Here is a 19,273-nt window from a genome sequence, read left to right as displayed (position 1 = left end):
ATAAAAGTAAAAGTAAAGTAAGGAGGAAAATGCAATTAAGGAACACAGGAGTCTATAATGCACTATGCCCCTTCTAAAAGCACATTTTTCTAAAAGCCATGGTGATTATAATGTTATGTTGATAAATTTCAGATGCACTAGGCTCCCACTTTCAGCTGCATATATGCTCTTTAAAAGCTTATTTTAGGTATTTTAAGAGCGCAAGTTCTCTTGAATCTACAGGCTAGGCTAAAGGCTAGGCTACATACATTATGCGCCATTCATGAAGTCTATCTGCAAAAAAAATGCTTGTTTACCATCATCTGTCCCCATTTTCTGTCTGGAGAATGCAGGCAGGGTATACCCAAACTCAGTGGTGAGCAGTGAGGCCCTTCTAACCCTTCAGAGAAGGGGTGACAATAAATGCATGTAAATAATTACATTATTTTTAATCAGGAAATATATATTATAGTTATTGTAAGTGTAAGATTTAATTTTATAAATTAACTAAAATAAAAAACAGCAACTAATTCAAAGCACTAGTCTGTGTTTCTCAGTTGCTATAGGACACATATCTGACTGACAGCGGTTTTAACCAATCAAAGCTTTTTAAAAAGGCTTCTGCTCACGTGACTGCGTGACCCTTCTCCTGATTTTGAGAAGGGTGTAGTAATCAGTCTGTAAGCAAAGTCATAGGACAGTCTAACCAATCAGATTCATAAATTTCACTCTGGGGGTGGGGCCATTCAGTCAAGAGAGAGAATATGTAATTATTGTAATATTTATCTATGTGTCGGTCGGCTGGCGGCGGGGTATGGGGGGGGGGGGGTGGGTTGCAGAAGGGGTACCCACTATACTCACTGCACGCCACTGCCCAAACTGGCATTCAAAGGGTGATATCTTAAGGGCACAAGTGAGTGCTTGAGATCCCTGGGGTCAGTGTCATCCCCTGAGGCTTCTTGCGTGACACAAGGCCTGGTGGGAGACTTTTCCAGACTCCAGCGACCAACCATCAGTCACAATGGGCAGCGGTTCTCCCAGTAGCACCAATGGCAAAGATGGCTAGATGGAGATCCAATAGGTCCCCCTGCCTGCATTGACATTTCCTGAGAATTAGGGGCAACCCGGCCAGAAGTGGCCAGAACCCCCACAATAGAAGCACCTACCTATGATCTTTGTAGTGTTGGTTGTTTGCTAATCTTGGCTGTGTTGTGGTGATTTCAGGTGTAGATGAGGCCACAATCATCGAGGTGCTCGCCAAGAAGAGCAATGAACAGCGGCAGCAGATCAAAGCCGCCTATCAGCAGTCCACCGGCAAGGTGAAATCTGTTTACACATCATTTCTGCACTCCATCATTAAAGTAAACCCAGGAAGCTTTTACTCTCGTACACTTGCGCAAGTTAAAACTACAAGCTGTGAAAGGAGGCAGCCTGTGCTTTACAGCTGTGAGATTAACTCTGTTCTTACTGAACACTACAGTCTACAGTACCTGTACCAACCTGTGCAAGCAAAAGCACACTCAGATACACTCAGCTAAAGTCAATACAAGACTCACTCAGCCATTCAGTAAAACTGCTAAAGCTTTACACACCCATACAGCCACTCACTGTCTCTGATCAGGTGCCGCCACATACAGCGGTTGGACTGGAAACTAAAACACCTGTCATTTTAGTGTTTAGGGAGGGTTCATGGCTAAATTGGAGCAGCCTGATGTTCAATCTTCATTAATTGCACATTGCACCAGTAAGAGCAGAGTGTGAAGGTTCAATTAGCAGGGTAAGAGCACAGTTCTGCTCTAAATATTGTACACAATGCACACAACATTATTAGTAGCATGCCAAAGTTCAAAAGAGGACAAATTGTTGGTGCACGTCTTGCTGGAGCATCTGTGACCAAGTGATGTATCAAGAGCCACAGTATCCAGGGTAATGTCAGCATACCACCAAGAAAGACGAACCACATCCAACAGGATTAACTGTGGACGCTGTAAGAGGAAGCTGTCTGAAAGGGATGTTCGGGTGCTAACCCGGATTGTATTAAAAAAAAAAAAAACACGGCTGATCAAATCACGGCAGAATTCAATGTGCACCTCAACTCTCCTGTTTCCACCAGAACTGTCCGTCACCACAATAAATTATTGTTCTCTAAATCCAGGTGTTTCAGTTTCATTGTCCAACCCCTGTATTTTAATCATGTTTAAACAGATTTACAAAGGTTTTTAATGTATGTTTGCTATTTCAATTCGAAAAAAAAAATATAAAAAATAGAAGTGTCCAAACTTTTGACCTTTTGATCTTGTGTCTCACTTTTGAAGCCCCTGGATGCAGCTCTGAAAACAGCTCTGCATGATGAGCTGGAGGACGTGGTTCTGGGACTCCTGAGGACTCCTGCCCAATACGACGCCTTTCTGTTGAAAAGTGCCATGAAGGTGAGTGGCTGATCACTGATCACAACAGTGTTACTTTATAACTCTATAGAAATAAAAAGAAACGTGACATTTTATAAGAAAAAATAATAAAAAATAAATAAATAAATGTCATATATATATATGATATAGACATGTATAAAAAAAATATTGCCCTTTTACAGAGTTCTTCCTAAAACCCGGACTTTAGCTTGGTGTGCATTTTTAATTTCTTCCATCTATTTAGGAGGATCTAACAAGTATAAAATCTTAACTTATAATAATAATAACAATATATCCTTGTCATTTGGGATCAGCCGGACTCAATTAGTCAAAAAACTAAATTTTAGCTTTGTACAGAAAGTAAATAACATAATTTAGATTATTTTACCTGTCCCTTCAGTTTCTGTCTGGACTGGCTGTAGAAACCTTTGACTAGGATGTCCGCATCTTGTTTTTAATCACTTATAATGGTGTAATGGTGTAGAGAAGCTGAAATGTAATGTCCTCGTATGAAGACGCTGGGTCTCAAGAGGAGATCATACTTTATCACACATTTTTCAGATTATCAAACAAACTTTAATATCAGACAAAGATAACCTGAGTAAATATGAACAGCAGTTTACACAGTACATTTTGGTGCTGCTACTTGCTGTAACTGATGAAAACATGAATTCTGTTCTCTACCAGAAATTTTCTTTGCTCTCTTTATCATAGTATAGCATAACATTCTTTCTTAACATCATTTTATTTAATTTCTAACACTTACGTCTCCATGTTTAGGGTTTGGGCACAGATGAGGACACTCTGATCGAGATTTTGGCCTCCAGAAACAACAGGGAGATCAGAGAGATCAAAAAAGCCTACAAAGATGGTAAGCTGCACCAAGCAAATTCCAGTTTAGCTTGGGGGCTGCATGATATTGGAAAACTTTGACATTGCAATGTTGTTGTTTTTTCTATGATATATATTGCGTTTTTAAACAATGAAAATGATGTCACCAGTCCTTTCCTTGAACCCCTAATAGTCAAAAGTCAGTGCAGTGCCACAATGCCTAATCTATTTTTATAAGGGGCCCAAAAGCATGGCTAGGGCCCCCAACAGGCCCTGGGGTCAAAGTCCCTAATAGTCAGAGGATCCTTAAATATGAAGTGCCCTCGGAAAAAAATAAATATTGTATCATAAATGTTGGAATCACAAAATGTTTTGGGCCAGGGGCCCCCCCGACCTTAAGGGCCCCTAGGCGCTGGCCCCACTGGCCCGGTCTGTAATCCAGTCATGATAGTAAGTAGGGCTGCAACTAATGATTATTTTTTCGATTAGTCAGCGATTATTTCTGCAATGTCCTCCATCTCTAAAAACAAGAGAAAAACTAGTTTTTAAACGAGTTTTAAACGAGCTAAACATGAGATTTAAAAGGCATTTAAAGATCCAGATGTTGTTAAAACAGAGAGCTCTGATATTTAGTGAGTAAATCTTTAATCTGTTGAGTTTGGGCACTTTTGGAGACACAGACTAAGTTGAGTAGCTGTAAACTGTGCGAGTGAGTCCTGTACCCACACAATTTCCAGAGGTGACAAGAATAGTTGTTTCTAAAAGAGGATAAATGTTTTCACTAAAGTGAATTTATTTGATTTAATATTTTTTCTGCAGAGTTTAAAAAGGATCTGGAGAGTGACATCACATCTGATACGAAAGGAGACTTCAGGAATGCTCTTCTGGCCCTCGCCAAAGTAGGATTTTACTCTTATGGCATGCAAAGTGTTTGTGTGGGTGTGTGTCTGTGTGTGTATTGTGTGCGTGTTTGTGTGTGTGTGTGTGTGGGTATAAAATCACATCTGTTTCTCATGTACTTTTTGCAGGGTGCCAGGAGTGAAGACAGGACTGTGCTTGAGGATCAGGCGGATAAAGATGCCAAGGTAAGTGTGCCTGTTGTACCCTGTAAATTCTAATGTAAACATATGGGCACCCTTGGATACCTTTTTTTATGTGTTTTTTTTATTTTAATTTATTTATTTACATACCATCTATGCTAGCTATATAGCTACATAAATAGCTAAAACACTTGTTTCTAGCAAATTGTGTTATTATGAGAAGTAGGAGAATATATCGATAAATATATTGAAATATATTGTATCATATTCATTTGCAAATATACTATGGAAACGTGGCATCAAATATTGACATATAGGCGCTCTGAACTCCCTAAGACTCTTACCCTAATTAGACTTACTAAAGTTGCTGCTTTAATACTCAAAAAAAATAATATATATATATATACTGCTTTTATAATTAAATGAATAGGGTAAACCTGTGGTAAAGCATATTGGTTGTTAAATTCTGTGAAACTGACACCAATAAATCCATAATAAAACCATAATTTCATTTTTTTGCTTATTTAGAAATATTAAATAAAGTAACACAAATGCTGTATGGTGATCTGCTAAATGCTGCTCAGTTGGGTCTGTTTTTTATGATTTCTGATTTCTCTCACTGATTTATGTATCTGTAGGCTCTGTATGAGGCTGGAGAGAAGAAGAAAGGCACAGACTGCGCTGTGTTCATCGACATCCTGACCAGCAGGAGCGCTCCTCAGCTCAGAAAAGGTAACGACCTCTTTAACGATCCACTACAAGCTAATACTTAATATACTAATACTCTAATAAAACAAATCTAGTAATGCTGAAGGCTTAAAGGAGAACTCCGGTGTAAAATTGACTTTCGGTGTAATAAAACATGATAAAGAGTACTAATAGCCCTCCGATTTCTGGCAGCTTTCAGAGATCCAGTTATTTTTTACAGTTTGCCGAACATGCATTATAATGGATGATATGGGGCATATTTTGCTCCTGCAGATAAATCACTTTTTACACTGTTATCCAGGCTCAAAGTAGCTCCACACCTAATTGGTAGTATTCGGAGAGCCCTGACATTTAAAACGAGGCATTAGGAAGTTTAAAAGTGCACAAGAAGCTTATTAAAAAACACTGTTTACAATCCCTTGCGTAAGCTAATCACCATCTTAAAGTAAAGGTAAAAGATGTCAAAAACAGTGTTTATAACCATATCATCCATTCTAAAGCATGTTTGGACAAACTGTAAAAAAATTACTAGATCCCAGAAAGCTGCAGGAGAGCGGAGGTGGGCTATTCAACAAAGGTTTGTATTTTTTATCATGTTGTATTATAACAAAAGTCAATTTTACACCTTTACTGGTAAGCTAATAGAAATTCACTACAGTAGTGTTAAGGCCCTTTTTTATCATTTTATTTCAACATTTTCTCATTTTCTCCCCAATTTACATGGCCAATTACCCAACCCACTCACTAGGACACCCTCTATCACTAGTGATGCTCCAACACCAGGAGGGTGAAGACTAATACACGCCTCCTCTGATACATGTGAAGTCAGCCACCACTTCTTTTCGAGCTGCTGCTGATGCAGCATTACCGAGTAGCCAACATGCTAGGAGGAAAGTGCAGCGACTTGGTTCTGAAACCTCAGCTCACAGACAGGAGTGATGTGGGGAGAGAGCGCCATCTACCCACCCGGAGGGAGCAGGGCCAATTGTGCTCCCTCTGAGAGCCGGCAGCTTGATGCAAAGCTGCATGAGCTTGGGTGCGAACCTACAACCTCCCGCTCATAGTGGCAGCGCTTTAAACCGCTGGACCACTCGGCGCCACCGTTTAGGCCCTTTTACACTAAGTAGTGTATTTTTGTGATATTTAATGTAGTGGAACCAGGGCCAAATACTCCACAACTCTCATAAATCTCCATTCTTTCAGTTCATCTCTGTGCTTTCTGCTCCTTTTACCTGCTCTTCCTCCTCCACATTAGGGGGCGCTCATCAGTGAGAGAGATGAGAGAAGTCTGTGGTTATTTGTGGAACTGCATCTTGATTTAAAAACTTTATAAAATTACTAGATAAAGGGTAGGGGTGTCACGATTCTCAAAATCCTCGATTCGATTTTATTTCCGATTTTAGGGTCACGATTCGATTCGATTCCCTTTTTTCTTTTTTTTACAGCAGAGAGGCCTATGGCAGTTTTAGATTAGTCTATGGTCAGTCATTGGTTTGATTCATCAAATTTACAATATCTTATTTCAAAAGCTGGGCTTGATATAAGTGATGCAAAGTGATACAAGTGATCTGTAAAACACCACATTAGGCACTAATGGTCAAATTTAAATAATTTAATTAAGATATAAATGTAATGCCATCTAGTGGCCTTTTTTGGTAGCAGCGGTGTGCGCTATTAAAACAGCAAATGTGCAACATAACAAAATAAATAATAAAAAAATACAGGAGCAGTCATGTACAAAATAATAGAACAGTTAGAGCCTTAACAAACTGAACTCTATCCTACTATAACAGTTAAACATGAAAAATAAGACTTTAAGACTTTTTCGGTCTCTGAGAATGAGAAGTTTTTTTCTTTAATAAAGATATATTATTAACTTTATCGGAGAGAAAGATGCTCCTTAAGGTACCAAAACTATTAACATATTTGAGGCTAGACAAAACAACTGTTATTTTTATATTTTAAAGTTTTTCTTTAAGAAGATGAGAATGTTCACATTCTCTGGAGAAAGGGCTGCGCCATTTGAGGGACGGCTCGTCAATCCTCTTTTTGACTTCGAGGCTTGAGACCATGACGTAATTTCGATCGATTTCGATTAAATATCGAAATCGGGACACCCCTAATAAACGGGCGTCTGCTGCAAATCAATACCCAGTGTTTCTCACCATCAGACTTTTAGCTCTGGCTATTCGGAGAAGGCTTGATTGAGGTTCACCCGTGTGTGACTACATATGTCCACAGCTATCGCCATTGTGATTCTAGAGCCTGCCTCTCTGCTTTTTTTGAGAAATCTGTCTTTGATGTGTTTAACATATCATTTGTATATGTCCTGCAGTTTTTGAGCAGTACTCCAAATACAGTAAGGTGGATGTGGGCAAAGCGATTGACCTGGAGCTGAAGGGAGACATCGAGAACTGCCTGGTTGCTGTTGGTAAGATATTCCTGCACAGCTGTGACTTTATGAGCAGGTTTTTAATATACTGTAATCATAGCTTCTATCAAACAGCATATTTGTGTCTTTTGTAATGGGAATAGTATAGATGTGTGTGGGAGGCCCTGATGCTGCCCTGATGCTGCTGAACTTTCTGTCCTTTTGATTACCTCTCCCAGTCATGTCTGATTGAGTTTTAATAGCTGACGTATGTCAGGAATACTGTGTTGTAACGTGCAGAGCAGTGTGGTGTAAAGGCAAAACCCCACGCTACACTGTTCCCTTGAATGTTTTTGGAATAAGATCAGATTTTGTTGATCACTCATCGATTCTTCTCTCTTTGTGTACCCGCTAGTGAAATGTGCTGGAAGCAAACCTGCCTACTTCGCTGAGAAACTCAACCTGGCCATGAAGGTAAGAGTGTGTGTGTGAGTGTTTTAGGATTTTACAAGTAATCTGTGTGTGTGTAATAACAGTAACTGTGCAGCTCTGCGTTAATGCTCACAGATTTGAACCTCTTTTCCGCTCACAGGGCTCTGGCTGCAGAGAGAAGATCCTGACCCGCATCTTGGTGAGCCGCTCTGAAGTGGATCTGGTGCAGATCAAGCAGGAGTACAAAAAGAAATACGGCAAGATCCTCTACAAGGACATTCTGGTAGGTTCTGACCAGTGGTGGGAAAGATTAATCACTACGTTAAAGCTGCATGAAGCAAGAATTGGTACTTTTTTTTTCATTGGAGAAGTCCATCAAAGAGAAACAGATAATACAAAAATATCATTATGCTCTCAGTGTCCATACATTTCGAACAATTTACAATGTTGTACAAAGTAAAATAACAATGGTAATACAATTTAACAGTGTAATCTGACTTCCCTAGGATGTAAATCACCTTTTTCTTATCTATTTATTTATTAATTTATTTATTTTAAGGCACATAACTATTTACAATAAAAGTGGGGAAGTTTCAATACAAAGAATGTATTGGTATTTTGGGATGTTGAGCTCCCCCTCCTAACTAGTGGTTTGAGCCACCGCTAAAGCACACACTTTTCTGGACAAGCTGAGAAATGCTGAACTGTCTGAAAGAAAAAAAAGTAAAAAAAGGATACATGTGGCCTGAGGCTGTGCAAAATAATAACCCCAATATAACTTTGATTATGCTGTTTTTGCAACAATTTTCCTGCCTGCTTCGCCTGATTTAAAGAAATTGTGTGAAAAACTTTAAAAGACATATATTCAACAGAAAATTAAACTTCTTCCAAATGTTCCAATAAAACCACTGAAAGGAATTGTTTCAGTTGTTGGCAAAAAAACTAATATAGTAGTTTGTTCAGACATGTCAGTTATCATGTCGGTGTGTCTTTGGTATCGAGAGGAAGCAAAAAGCACAGCTCATGCTTAGCTCGAAACGTGCAAATTTTCTTATTAATAATCATGGGTGCGATTTAGGCATAACGAGAAATAAACAGTTTATATACTTCTTTCTGATGCCGACCTCAATCTGCCAGCCTGAAATCGTATATTTCGAAGCGTCAATATGAAGAGACATGTTTGGTTATCTCGTCCATCCTGTTCCATCCTGTGACGCCAAATTGTTGTATAACTTAGTGTGGCCACAGTTACTGAAGAAAGAAGAGTCTCAGAGCTTCTTGCAGGAAAATTTCATCTTTTTTAAATGTTTGTCCAAAGCCTAAAACTCTGACAGTATTTATTCTGGAGCTTAGAACTGAGTTCCCAGACTTACGTCTGCACTGTCCAAACACTTTCCAGTGTGGGAGGGACTTGCAGCGCGCGAAAGAGAGGTTGAGACACAAACGAACACATTTAACTCCACAAAAATACTCTACAGTCTATCTTTACTAGTTCTGTACAGTTTAAACACTGAGTTCTATATTACCCATGGTGAGTTAAATTACTGCAGAGAGAGTTTAAACAGTATTCACTCCTTCATTAACATCACTAACCTTAGATAAATGAAAGTTAGCTGGATAAGTGTTGGGGAGATACTGTACTCTGTCCTCTTCATTTAAATTAAGTTATATTTTATAGTAACTACAGACTTTATTAAAAAAAAAAACTTTTTATTTTCCCTTTCTGGGAGGTTTCTCCTTGGAAAAAGGTAAGAAATGAAGAATAAAAATACATACAAGTATCCTAGAATCTCCTGAAAATAACATCCAGCCTGTGTGAATGTTTCCTATAATGTACTTCATAATTTTTTGTTTAATATAGGTTCGTCAAACTATCAAAATATGTCTAATGTTACAAAAACGCAAAAACTGAGCCAGTCCTTAATTATTATTTTTTTTTAATTAAAGAATGTATTTTGTTATACCATAAAAAAATGTCTGCTTTCTTTTCCTAATGCATAATTACTTGAGGAATATATAATATAATACAATATAATTATCATCATATAATATATACTTTTTGAACTCAGTGTTTTTAGCAACTATTTAGCTGGTATTTTTAAAGGCCCTATTGAAACACTGAAATTCAGGTGACAAAACGCCACTTATCAATTAATCGAAAGTCGATCGATAAGATCAATCAACTAATGATTAATGAATTCATCGATAATTTGTATCCCTAATTGTGACTAATCGAACAAATAATCGGCAGATTAGTCGACTACAAAAATAGTCATTAGTTGCAGCCCTAGTGTTCAAAGCATTTACCCAAATAAAACAGAATAATGATGGGGTTATGAGTAACAGGGGATGTGGTAAGTTCTGATAAAATCATGTCCATTTCCTTGAAACAGGCTCTAAAGGAGTATGAACAGATTTAGTAGTTAATTTTTGTTAATTGTTTTGTTTTGTTAATGTTGCAGCTACTGAGCTAAGCCTAGATGTCTCTTATTTCAAAACTTTCTTCTTTAATTACAAACCTACTAATTATTATTTACTACCTGTAAAGAATAAGGTGGATAGATGATGCTTTGGGCTTGTTGCAGCCAATGGCACCGGGAACATTTGCACTTTACACAACTTTATAATTCTAGAACTTATAAGAGGACAATAAGAGGACTTGTAGTGGACAGTCCTATTACTTTTTATTCTTTAATCTTGTGATCTGTCATTTCAGGATGACACCAAAGGAGACTACGAGAAGATCCTGCTGGCCCTGGTCGGAAGTGATCAGTAAAAACATCATATTCCCCCGAATATCTGCTAACAAACCATCTGTGGAGAAGAAGAAGAACTGTAATCATGACCTTTCTGATGAATAAATCTTGTGTTCAGTGCCGCTCTGTGTCCTGTGGTTTGTTGAATTGAATGAATTTAGAAACATCAAAGTCTGTAGAGTAGAGTCACTCTACTACATAAAATACAAGATAACACGTCTGGATCTTTCTAGAAAGGTGTGGTGTGGGTGGGTGTGTCCTGCAGATGCTATCTTGTCACTAGGAAGCTTCTGGATGCATTGAGAGGGTTAGTATCTCATGATGATGAGCGAGACTGTCTGCATTCCTCCCCTAAAATCCTGAAGAATGCAGGAAACTCCCTGCTGCTGAACTGCTGATCCTCACTCTGAGAGAACATGGAGACAGTAGGAACACAATAGGACACCAATTACCAAGGACACCATAATAACTGCCTTTATCAACACAATAAATAGCACCATGAAGTTGATTGTTAAAAAGGAATTAAGCTTTATATGTGTAAATTTAATGATGATATATGTAAATGATTACAATATTAGACTGAAAGGATAAGGAAATCAAATACCCTGTTTGGTGCCTCTTGCCTGGATGTAAAATGAGATTTACCTACAGATGTTGCAGCTGGGCCTGTAGATCCTGCTCTACACTCCTAGGTTGCTGAAGCTGGTGACCAGCTGGTTGCATAAGTACTTTATTGGTTACACCAGAATATCCTATTAGTATTTATTATTTGTGTTGCCTTTTTTGATACACTATTATCATTTTAAATTATATCAGAATTTTTTTTTTTTTTGTAATCTCACCCATTTACTGTCCCTAAAGTTTTATTTCATGTTTATGATTCACATGAACACTAGGCCACCTACCTTGTCTCAGCACTAAAGGTAACATAAAAGAAAAACAAGCCAGCATCATTGTTTATGCTACAGTTTGCAGATTTGTGCCACATTAAATAGTAAGGCAATTTAGTCTAATGCCTGTACTGTTTAAGGTGGACTGAAAACATCAGTTGTGTGAATATAGTGGCAGCTTTTAAGGTATAATTAATTGTAACTGTGTAAATATATTTGCAACTTTTGAGGAACTAGTGTGATAGTGAATATAACATCATTTAAGGTGGACTTTGTGTAATTGTGTGAATGAAGTGGCAGCTTTTAAGGTGAAACTAGTGTGACTGTGAAAATACAAACAACATTAAACAAGGAATTAGTGTGATTGAGTATATAGTGTGGCAGCTTTTAAGGTGGAACTAATGTGATTGCATGAATATAACAACATTTAAGGTGGAATTAGTTTGACTGTGTGAGTAGAGCAACAGCATTTAATGAGAAATGTATTATGTGAATATAACAACATTTGGCAAGGTGGAATTAGTGTAACTGTGTGAACAGCCTTAAACAACATTTAAGGTGGATTTTATTTAGTAATTGTGTGCATGTAGTGGCAGCTTTTAAGGTTTTCGTATTTAATGAGGAATTAGGTGAAACTGTGATTGTGTGAATATGGTGGCAACTTTTAAGATGGAAATAGTGTTATTGTGAATATAGCAACAACATTTAAGGTGGAATTAGTGTAATTGTATAAATGTAGTTTCAGCTTTTAAGGTGGAAATAGAGTGAGGAATTCAACTTTGCTCGTCAGTAGATTGTCCTAAGTATAAGAGTGTATTGTGTATTTGGGGAATTTAGGTGTTTTTTTTTTATACAGGCATTATTTATAAAGGCAGTTAAATCGATATGTTCCTACAGAAGTCATTGATTTTAACTGAACTGATTTTGGCTTACTATAGCTGTCTTGCTTAAGCGTAGTGTTTAGAGCTGAAATGAATATCTATGAGAGGTAGGAATAGATACCAGACAAACCAAGTCTCCCTGAAGCTGCGGGAGTCTCCCGCATTTCAGTAGCGGCTCCCTGATGCCCGCGAGTCACATATAATCTCCGGGAATTCAAAACGAGCGCCCCAAACACGCACACAGGCCACAGACTTTTATTCTCTAATCGCGTGTGGGAAGGAGAGAGAGAAAACAGAGAGGGTTCTGATTGGCCTGTTCTCTGTCTGTGAGTCTGTGAGACAGCCAATCGTTTTTTAGTGTGGGCGGGCAGTGTTTTTCCCCCCTCCCGGACGGGATTTGTTCAGTGAGTGAGAGAAAGCAGATCATGGCGGAGGCAATATTAATAACTGTTGTAATATGATATGAAATGTTTTATTTATTGTAACTGTCAATTTTTCTCAAATAAAGGCTCCCCCCCCCCCCCCCCCCAAAAAAAGGAGGCAGGGCCTTCCAAAAAGAAAAAAGAAAACGCATTTCACCAAAAAATGTAAATTTAAATTTAATACAAAAAAAAATAAATAAAATTAATTAATATAAAGGTCAAGTTTCATAATCCTTTGGTGTGTGTTTTTTTTTTTTTTTTTTGGCGTGGGGGGTGGGGGGTGGGAGTGGGTTTGTAGGGTAACCTCCCTGAAATCAACTTTTGCAACTTGGGATGTCTGAGATAAAGTCAGAGTAAGAAAGACAGCAGGCTCCAGTTTGTGTAGCTAGTGGTTAAGAAAGATAAACTGCTGCTTGGTAAATTCTGAGTCTAAGGTAATTGGACTAGGTTAATGCAAGCTATCTAGCTATTCAGTTCAATGAGTAGTTTACATTTTTTATGCTCATTTTCTTAATTACAAAATTTCGCAATCCAAGGCATAACATGTAATCTGTCAAACACTGTGGAGGTACTGTTCAATCAAATACTGCAGTACAGTTGGAGTTGGGTAATGAACCAAAACATTCCTCAGAAGCAACACATGAACGTGTTAAGGTAAAAAAATTGAATGCTTTAAATGGCAGGCCAGTCACCTGGTCACAACCCAACTGACTGAATCTGAGCAGAACATACAGTTAAAATCACTGCTGTTATCTAAAGCATGCAGCATCTTCACAAACAGACCAGTCACACCTTACACCATCCTTACTGTACAACAAATGAGTAGGTGACAAGTGATCATTTGTAAAGGAATGGCTAAAATGCTTCACAGGAATGGTATTTTCTCAGCGTCTGAGTCCTGTGTGGGCAGACAGGTCTCAGACAGGTATCAGTGTATCTGTTTTACAAAAACACCAACTCACATTAATTTACATGTGAAAAGCAGCAGGATTTCTTAAGCAGGTTTTCTTATCTTATTCAGATTTACACAATCTGTGTGGAACACTGAAACCTGTTTCCAATCTCACATATGTCTCCTCTGAAGGTTTAAGATGGATATCAGATTTGCCACAATAACTGTATAACTGGAGTTTGTCTGTATTGTTAAAACATTTGATACACAAGAACATATATTTTAGTATTTGTAAACTCTGATTTTGCCCAGTTGTTTTATTTAAACCTTTTTATTTTGGACTCACTTCAAGTGGGTATTCTCCTCTGTAGAGATTCTTTTGCATGGCATTGCAAGCTCCCAAGTGCGTTTAATACTTATGTTCTTGTGATAAAACATGTTTTGGAGAGCATCCAGGTGAATCTTTCATGTCCTACAATGAAAAACAGTACGATTCGTGACCCTGTGTCGTGGGTCAGTTGTGTAGTGTGAACAGCACAACGACCCGACGACTCAAAGGCTACACCTTCATATTACCAGGCTGAAGTGACTCAAAACGTATTGTTTGCTTAATGTGGCTCAGATCTGATTTTTTTCCAGGCTGTGTGAACGTGCCAAATCGCATTTTTTCAATTAAGATTTGAGTCACTTTTTGATATGTGGTGCTAAATCCGATCCATAGACAAGGGACATGAATGTGAACGGTCAAATCGGAATTCATGCGTCTTTTTTACTATTTTACGCATTAGCATAAGCGCTACGTGCTTCTCTCTCGTACCCACACTGCATCTCTTGAAGCAGCTTTGCAGCTATAGCTGAAAAAAAAAAAACAGCAAAAGCAAACCGCCTGTCCTTTTTATCACCTCCTGGACCTGAGTATGAACTTCAGACCAGCTGTTTCCTGTTTCTCCACTCCAGCAAAAGATGCTCCACATATGAGCTGCTAACACATCCATTTCCCTTTGTAAAGCTATGGGTCGTCTCTGTATTATGATTTTTTTTTGTTGTTGGTGAAGATGGTGAAGTTTATACTGGTTTCAATGTGATTAGTTCACATTACACACAGATACAGATCACTTACATTTGTGAATGTAAACCATCAAGAGAGCCAAACCAGATTTGAGCAATGTGGCTTGTAATGTGAACAAGGTCACAATGTCCTGTAGTGTGAATCAAGCATTAGTTGTCATTCTAGCCCCTGCCACCAATGGAAGCAATGAACAAATAGAGTGAATGTAAGAACACAGCCATGTGTTGCATGTGGTTTATGGTTTGCTTCACCTGTGAACTAATTTTGTGGGAAAACAGCTTTTTAATTGGCTGTGGATTTTAGTTAATTGACTACCAATTTATTTAGTTGTACCCCACAGGGATTATACTGTTTGAATAAAGTCTCTGGATCATCTAATTTACAACCATCAGCTTACCTTAGCCCTGGATCATCTCCCCAACAACTTTCAACCTACAGCCTGGTTACAGATTGGTGAGGCTAATCTGATTAATTTTTTTTTTATTGTACTATTTAGAGCTTAATTGACTTTTAACGACTACAGACAGTTTTCGAGCCAGAGTTATATGAACTGGCCACAACAACCTGCCTCACCTGTTCTCACTTTGGGACAATCAGCAGTCTTAAAAAGCGTTACTGACAAACTCTCTCACTGCAAAGCCTCTGGTGTTTAAATTATAAAGCAAAGTAAATATTAAATCAGTTTGTGGAGATTTTTGCAGGATCTTTTTTGTAAACTGTGTGAAACCGTTCAGATCTAGCATTATTTAAAAAACGTAATGCACTTAAAACAGTGAAATAATTGAGTAATTTAATATATTTACACGCTTGGCCACGCCCACAAACCAAAAAACTCCAAGCAACCCAAAAATCCGTCACACCTGTTACGTAAGAGTAGCGATAAAATTTTCAGCACCCGTTTTTAGCTTGATTGATTGTGAATGTGAACTTTTAACCAATCGTAGCCCAGAACAGAGCAGTTCCGCGATGCTAGTAACCAATCAGAGCGCGGGGAGGCGGGGCGTGGCGGAGTACGGGTGGGGAGAGGCAGCGCTGTGTATATATGCGGGGCTTCACCGCTGCGCCCCGAGTCTCCGCCGCCTCTCAGACCTCATATCGGTAAGTGATAGTTTTAGTATTTTCCTGCTTTTTATCCTCATTTTTATACTTCTGGATCTTGTAGAAGTAGAATAAACCTGTTTTTTAGTTTTTTTACACTAATTGTTTGCTATTTTTCTTTACAAAGTTTTAGTTTTAAATGTTAAATGCTGCCTCACGCTGTGGTGCGTTTATAATTCGAAGTTCAATATGGTTTAAACTCGTTTTCTTTACTATTTTAAAAGATTAGTTAGATTAGAATGGACAGAAAATGCTAAACTAATATGAATGGGTGTCAGTCAGCAGAAAGGCGTGGTCCTTCCTGTAGAGGCTGCACAGAACAGGTTTGGCAACATAGATGTGTGTTAATTTTTTTTTGCTTTAATTATTTTAAAAATTAAGTTACTGTAATTGTGAAGATGGGGATTTAGATAGAATAAAAGAGCATAAACTAAACTGAGCAAACTTTTAATTGTCAGTAAAATTAAGCAGAGCCTTTCAGTAGAACGTAAAAATGTAATTGCATTATTCTGCCTTCTAGGTTTGTAAGTTGATACTGAAAAGTGAAGTTGTTGGCAACCAGCTGGAAACAGATGAATAAGGGTTGAGTAATTGGTGTTGTGTGTTTAATGTGTTTATAATAGGGCTAGGAAAAATGACCCTAAAATAATATCACAATATTTCAGGGTATTTTTAATAATGATAACTATTTTTGGCAATAATGCAAAACATTGTTTAGAAAAATATTTAAAGTGTACAGTTCTGCAAAAAAAGAAAAAAATAATAAAGTTTTATTTAATATAATATAGTGCCTGCCGGTATGACCAAAAATGTATATTACTGTATTATTATTATTATTATTATTATTATTATTATTATTATTTATATATTTTTGGGATAGATGGACTTTAATATAGGTTTTGTGCCTTACTCTACTGTTAGAAGTATATTCAATATAAAACATTAAGGCTTTAAATTATGGCTTTGATTTGATTAGTATTTACTTTTGTCCCTCAAAATAACACAATATATGCAGAAATCAGATCAGATTCATTAGCAGAAAAAACTAACTAACACTATCAATAGACCTAAAATACTATTTAAGTATTCAAAAAAGATCTTACTCAAATGTTCTATTGCACAAGTAAGACACAAGTTTAATATCAAATTTACAAATATGTTCTTCTTAAAGCCATTAGAGGCATTAAAGTATTTAGGTAGCTGTTCATCAGTTTATCACAATTCCCTTGGTTCTCCAGTTAACAAATACATTCAGTTCAGTGTGCATTAAAATGATCCTTCAAAGCTACAGTATTAATATATTCTAAAGGGCTTTAGTTACTGCTCTTGAAGTTTATTTGCACCTCGTATCCAGTGTTTAAGGGAGTTTTATCACTTTTATCACAACTGAGACTCACATCAGACATTTAGAAAAGCAGAATAATTTAAGGTTTACAATGCAAACAAAGTCATTTACATTGTTTTGATGTTATATTATACTCTATTATGAACAAATCCTGCACAGTCAGAGTTGTTCACAGTGGGGGTGAATACTGAATAAGCTTAAACCTAAACTTGTTGTTGAGTCTTGTTCTAATAATAAATCATGATACATTTACTCAATATAGATGTAAGGATCATATGTAGCTTCAGTGGAGCTTTTGGATCGTTTTGGTAAAGGAAATGGTTCAGTGTGCTCTGTAGACAAGTGAGGGCTGGTTCCAATTACAGTTTGGACCACTTCACATCAAAGCTAAACGACTGTTTACATCCCATCAAGTGAATTTAGCAGGAACTCAGTAGAAAATCAGTAAAATTCACCTTTAAAGTTTACCATAGCGCTTTAATAACAGTGTTTTTTTGTTTGCAGATCCACCAACCATGTCCTTCATTCAGGAGTTTCTCAAGCAGACCGTCTATATGGGCGCGGCCGATGACTTGGTATGCTTTCACAACAGTTCGTAGAGATTTTCTTACTCTTTTTTTTTTTTTTCTTATTCGCCACAGTGAGTGGAAAAACTGAGAGAGAGAGAGAGAGAGAGAGAGAGAGAGAGCGAGCAAATTACTCACCGATCTGGACTGAACTGAACTGAAGGAGGAGAGAGGGGAAGAGGGTGGGAGATGGAGAGAATGAGAGGTGGGGAGAAAAGGAGGGAGGGGAGGAGACAAGTAGAGAGTGAGGGAAGTGGGAACCAACATGCAGGAGCGAGTGAGTCAGAGGTATGCAGGACCCCGCCCATCCTAACCCCTCATCAGTGTGGTGGAGAGGAAAAGCCTTTAACTGTTTGTGTTCCCTCTCTCAGGGTTCGTACGGGTGCTTAAAATCCTGGAAAATGCTTGAATTTTAATATTCTGTTTTCTAGGACTGGAAAGTGCTGGAAGTTTGGAGAAAATGCTTAAAAATGCTTGAAATTCTAACTACATTTACTTTACGATAAATAACTATATAAATAAATTAAATGAATTTGCAGAGTGTAAAATACAAAGTCTTTAATTTATTCTCCTTCTGATTACCAAACACAATTCTGCTTGTGTTCACATAAAAATAATACCATCTCTTGCAGTGTGACAAAAAACAAATCAATAATTTTGAGAATATGTATGTATAAATGCTCTCATCCTGAATTTGATATACTACAGTAACTCAATCAGCTTAATCAAATGAATAGGTTAACATGCTGTGAAGAACATTGGTATTTAAATTGTGTGAAACTGACACAAATAAATTCATAATTCCTGCTATTTACTTACTTAGAAGTATTTTTTTCTCAGTAGTATAGTCACTGTGAAGTGTGGAGAATAGTTTTGCGATATATTGATTATCGCTGAATCGCTGTTTTGAGATCACTGTTATCATTAATTTATAGGGGTGTCACAATAAATCCTTGATTCAATTCTCGATTCTCGATTTTTTTTTTTTTTTTTCTTTTTTACAGCAGAAAGGCCTATGCCAGTTTTAGATTAGTCTATGGTCAGTCATTGGTTTGATTCCAGGGTATTTCATCAATGGATTTATTTTTTCTTCTCTGATGAACACGGCCATATTCCAACATGACAATGTCAGGATTCATGGAGCTGGAATTGTGAAAGAGTTCAGGGTTCAGGGAGCATGAGATCATCAATTATCATTTTCACACATGGATTGAGAGAGTTCACCACATCTTCACCAGATCTTAACCTCATTGAGAATCTTTGGGATGTGCTGGATGGAGAAGAGCTGCTTTGTGCAGTGGTCAGACTCTACCATCATCAATGCTGCTGCAAGATCTTGGTGAAAAATAAATAAATTAATGCAGCAACACTGGATTAAAATAAATCCTGTGACATTGCAGAAGCATAATCAGATATGACCCTGTGCTGATTGAGGTGTTATATGCCGTCAGTTTATACTAGGTTGTGTGTGTGTGTGTGTGTGTGTGTGTGTGTGTGTGTGTGTGTTAGTTCTGTAAGAGAGGGTGTGTTCAATGTCTGTCTGCACTTTCTTTAAAACTGTGTTGTCTTAAGACACAGTCCTGTT

General features: G+C 37.6%; 1 protein-coding gene across 4 annotated transcripts in view; it reads left to right on the top strand.

The window, feature by feature from the left end:
- Positions 1 to 19,273, top strand: part of anxa1a (annexin A1a) — a 35,963-nt gene that overhangs the window by 5,257 nt on the left and 11,433 nt on the right. The window contains exons 4-13 of one of the 4 annotated variants that reach the window (XM_022668285.2): positions 1,204 to 1,298; positions 2,295 to 2,408; positions 3,168 to 3,258; positions 4,038 to 4,117; positions 4,247 to 4,303; positions 4,897 to 4,990; positions 7,302 to 7,397; positions 7,753 to 7,811; positions 7,930 to 8,052; positions 10,486 to 10,647. The exons of 1 other annotated variant lie outside the window; for it this stretch is intronic. In XM_022668285.2, coding sequence (XP_022524006.1) covers positions 1,204 to 1,298; positions 2,295 to 2,408; positions 3,168 to 3,258; positions 4,038 to 4,117; positions 4,247 to 4,303; positions 4,897 to 4,990; positions 7,302 to 7,397; positions 7,753 to 7,811; positions 7,930 to 8,052; positions 10,486 to 10,545 — 869 coding nt within the window. In that variant the 3' untranslated portion in view covers positions 10,546 to 10,647. Of the gene's footprint in view, positions 1 to 1,203; positions 1,299 to 2,294; positions 2,409 to 3,167; positions 3,259 to 4,037; positions 4,118 to 4,246; positions 4,304 to 4,896; positions 4,991 to 7,301; positions 7,398 to 7,752; positions 7,812 to 7,929; positions 8,053 to 10,485; positions 10,648 to 15,704; positions 15,778 to 16,302; positions 16,360 to 17,626; positions 17,698 to 19,273 lie in introns of those variants that run through there. 2 more of the 4 variants (XM_022668283.2, XM_022668282.2) reach the window with 2 other exon arrangements.

Source organism: Astyanax mexicanus, chromosome 22, assembly GCF_023375975.1.
Source record: "Astyanax mexicanus isolate ESR-SI-001 chromosome 22, AstMex3_surface, whole genome shotgun sequence".
Taxonomy (NCBI): Eukaryota; Metazoa; Chordata; class Actinopteri; order Characiformes; family Acestrorhamphidae; genus Astyanax; species Astyanax mexicanus.
The sequence above is the reverse complement of the archived record's forward strand: the minus strand, read 5'-3'. Positions and strand labels throughout refer to the sequence as shown.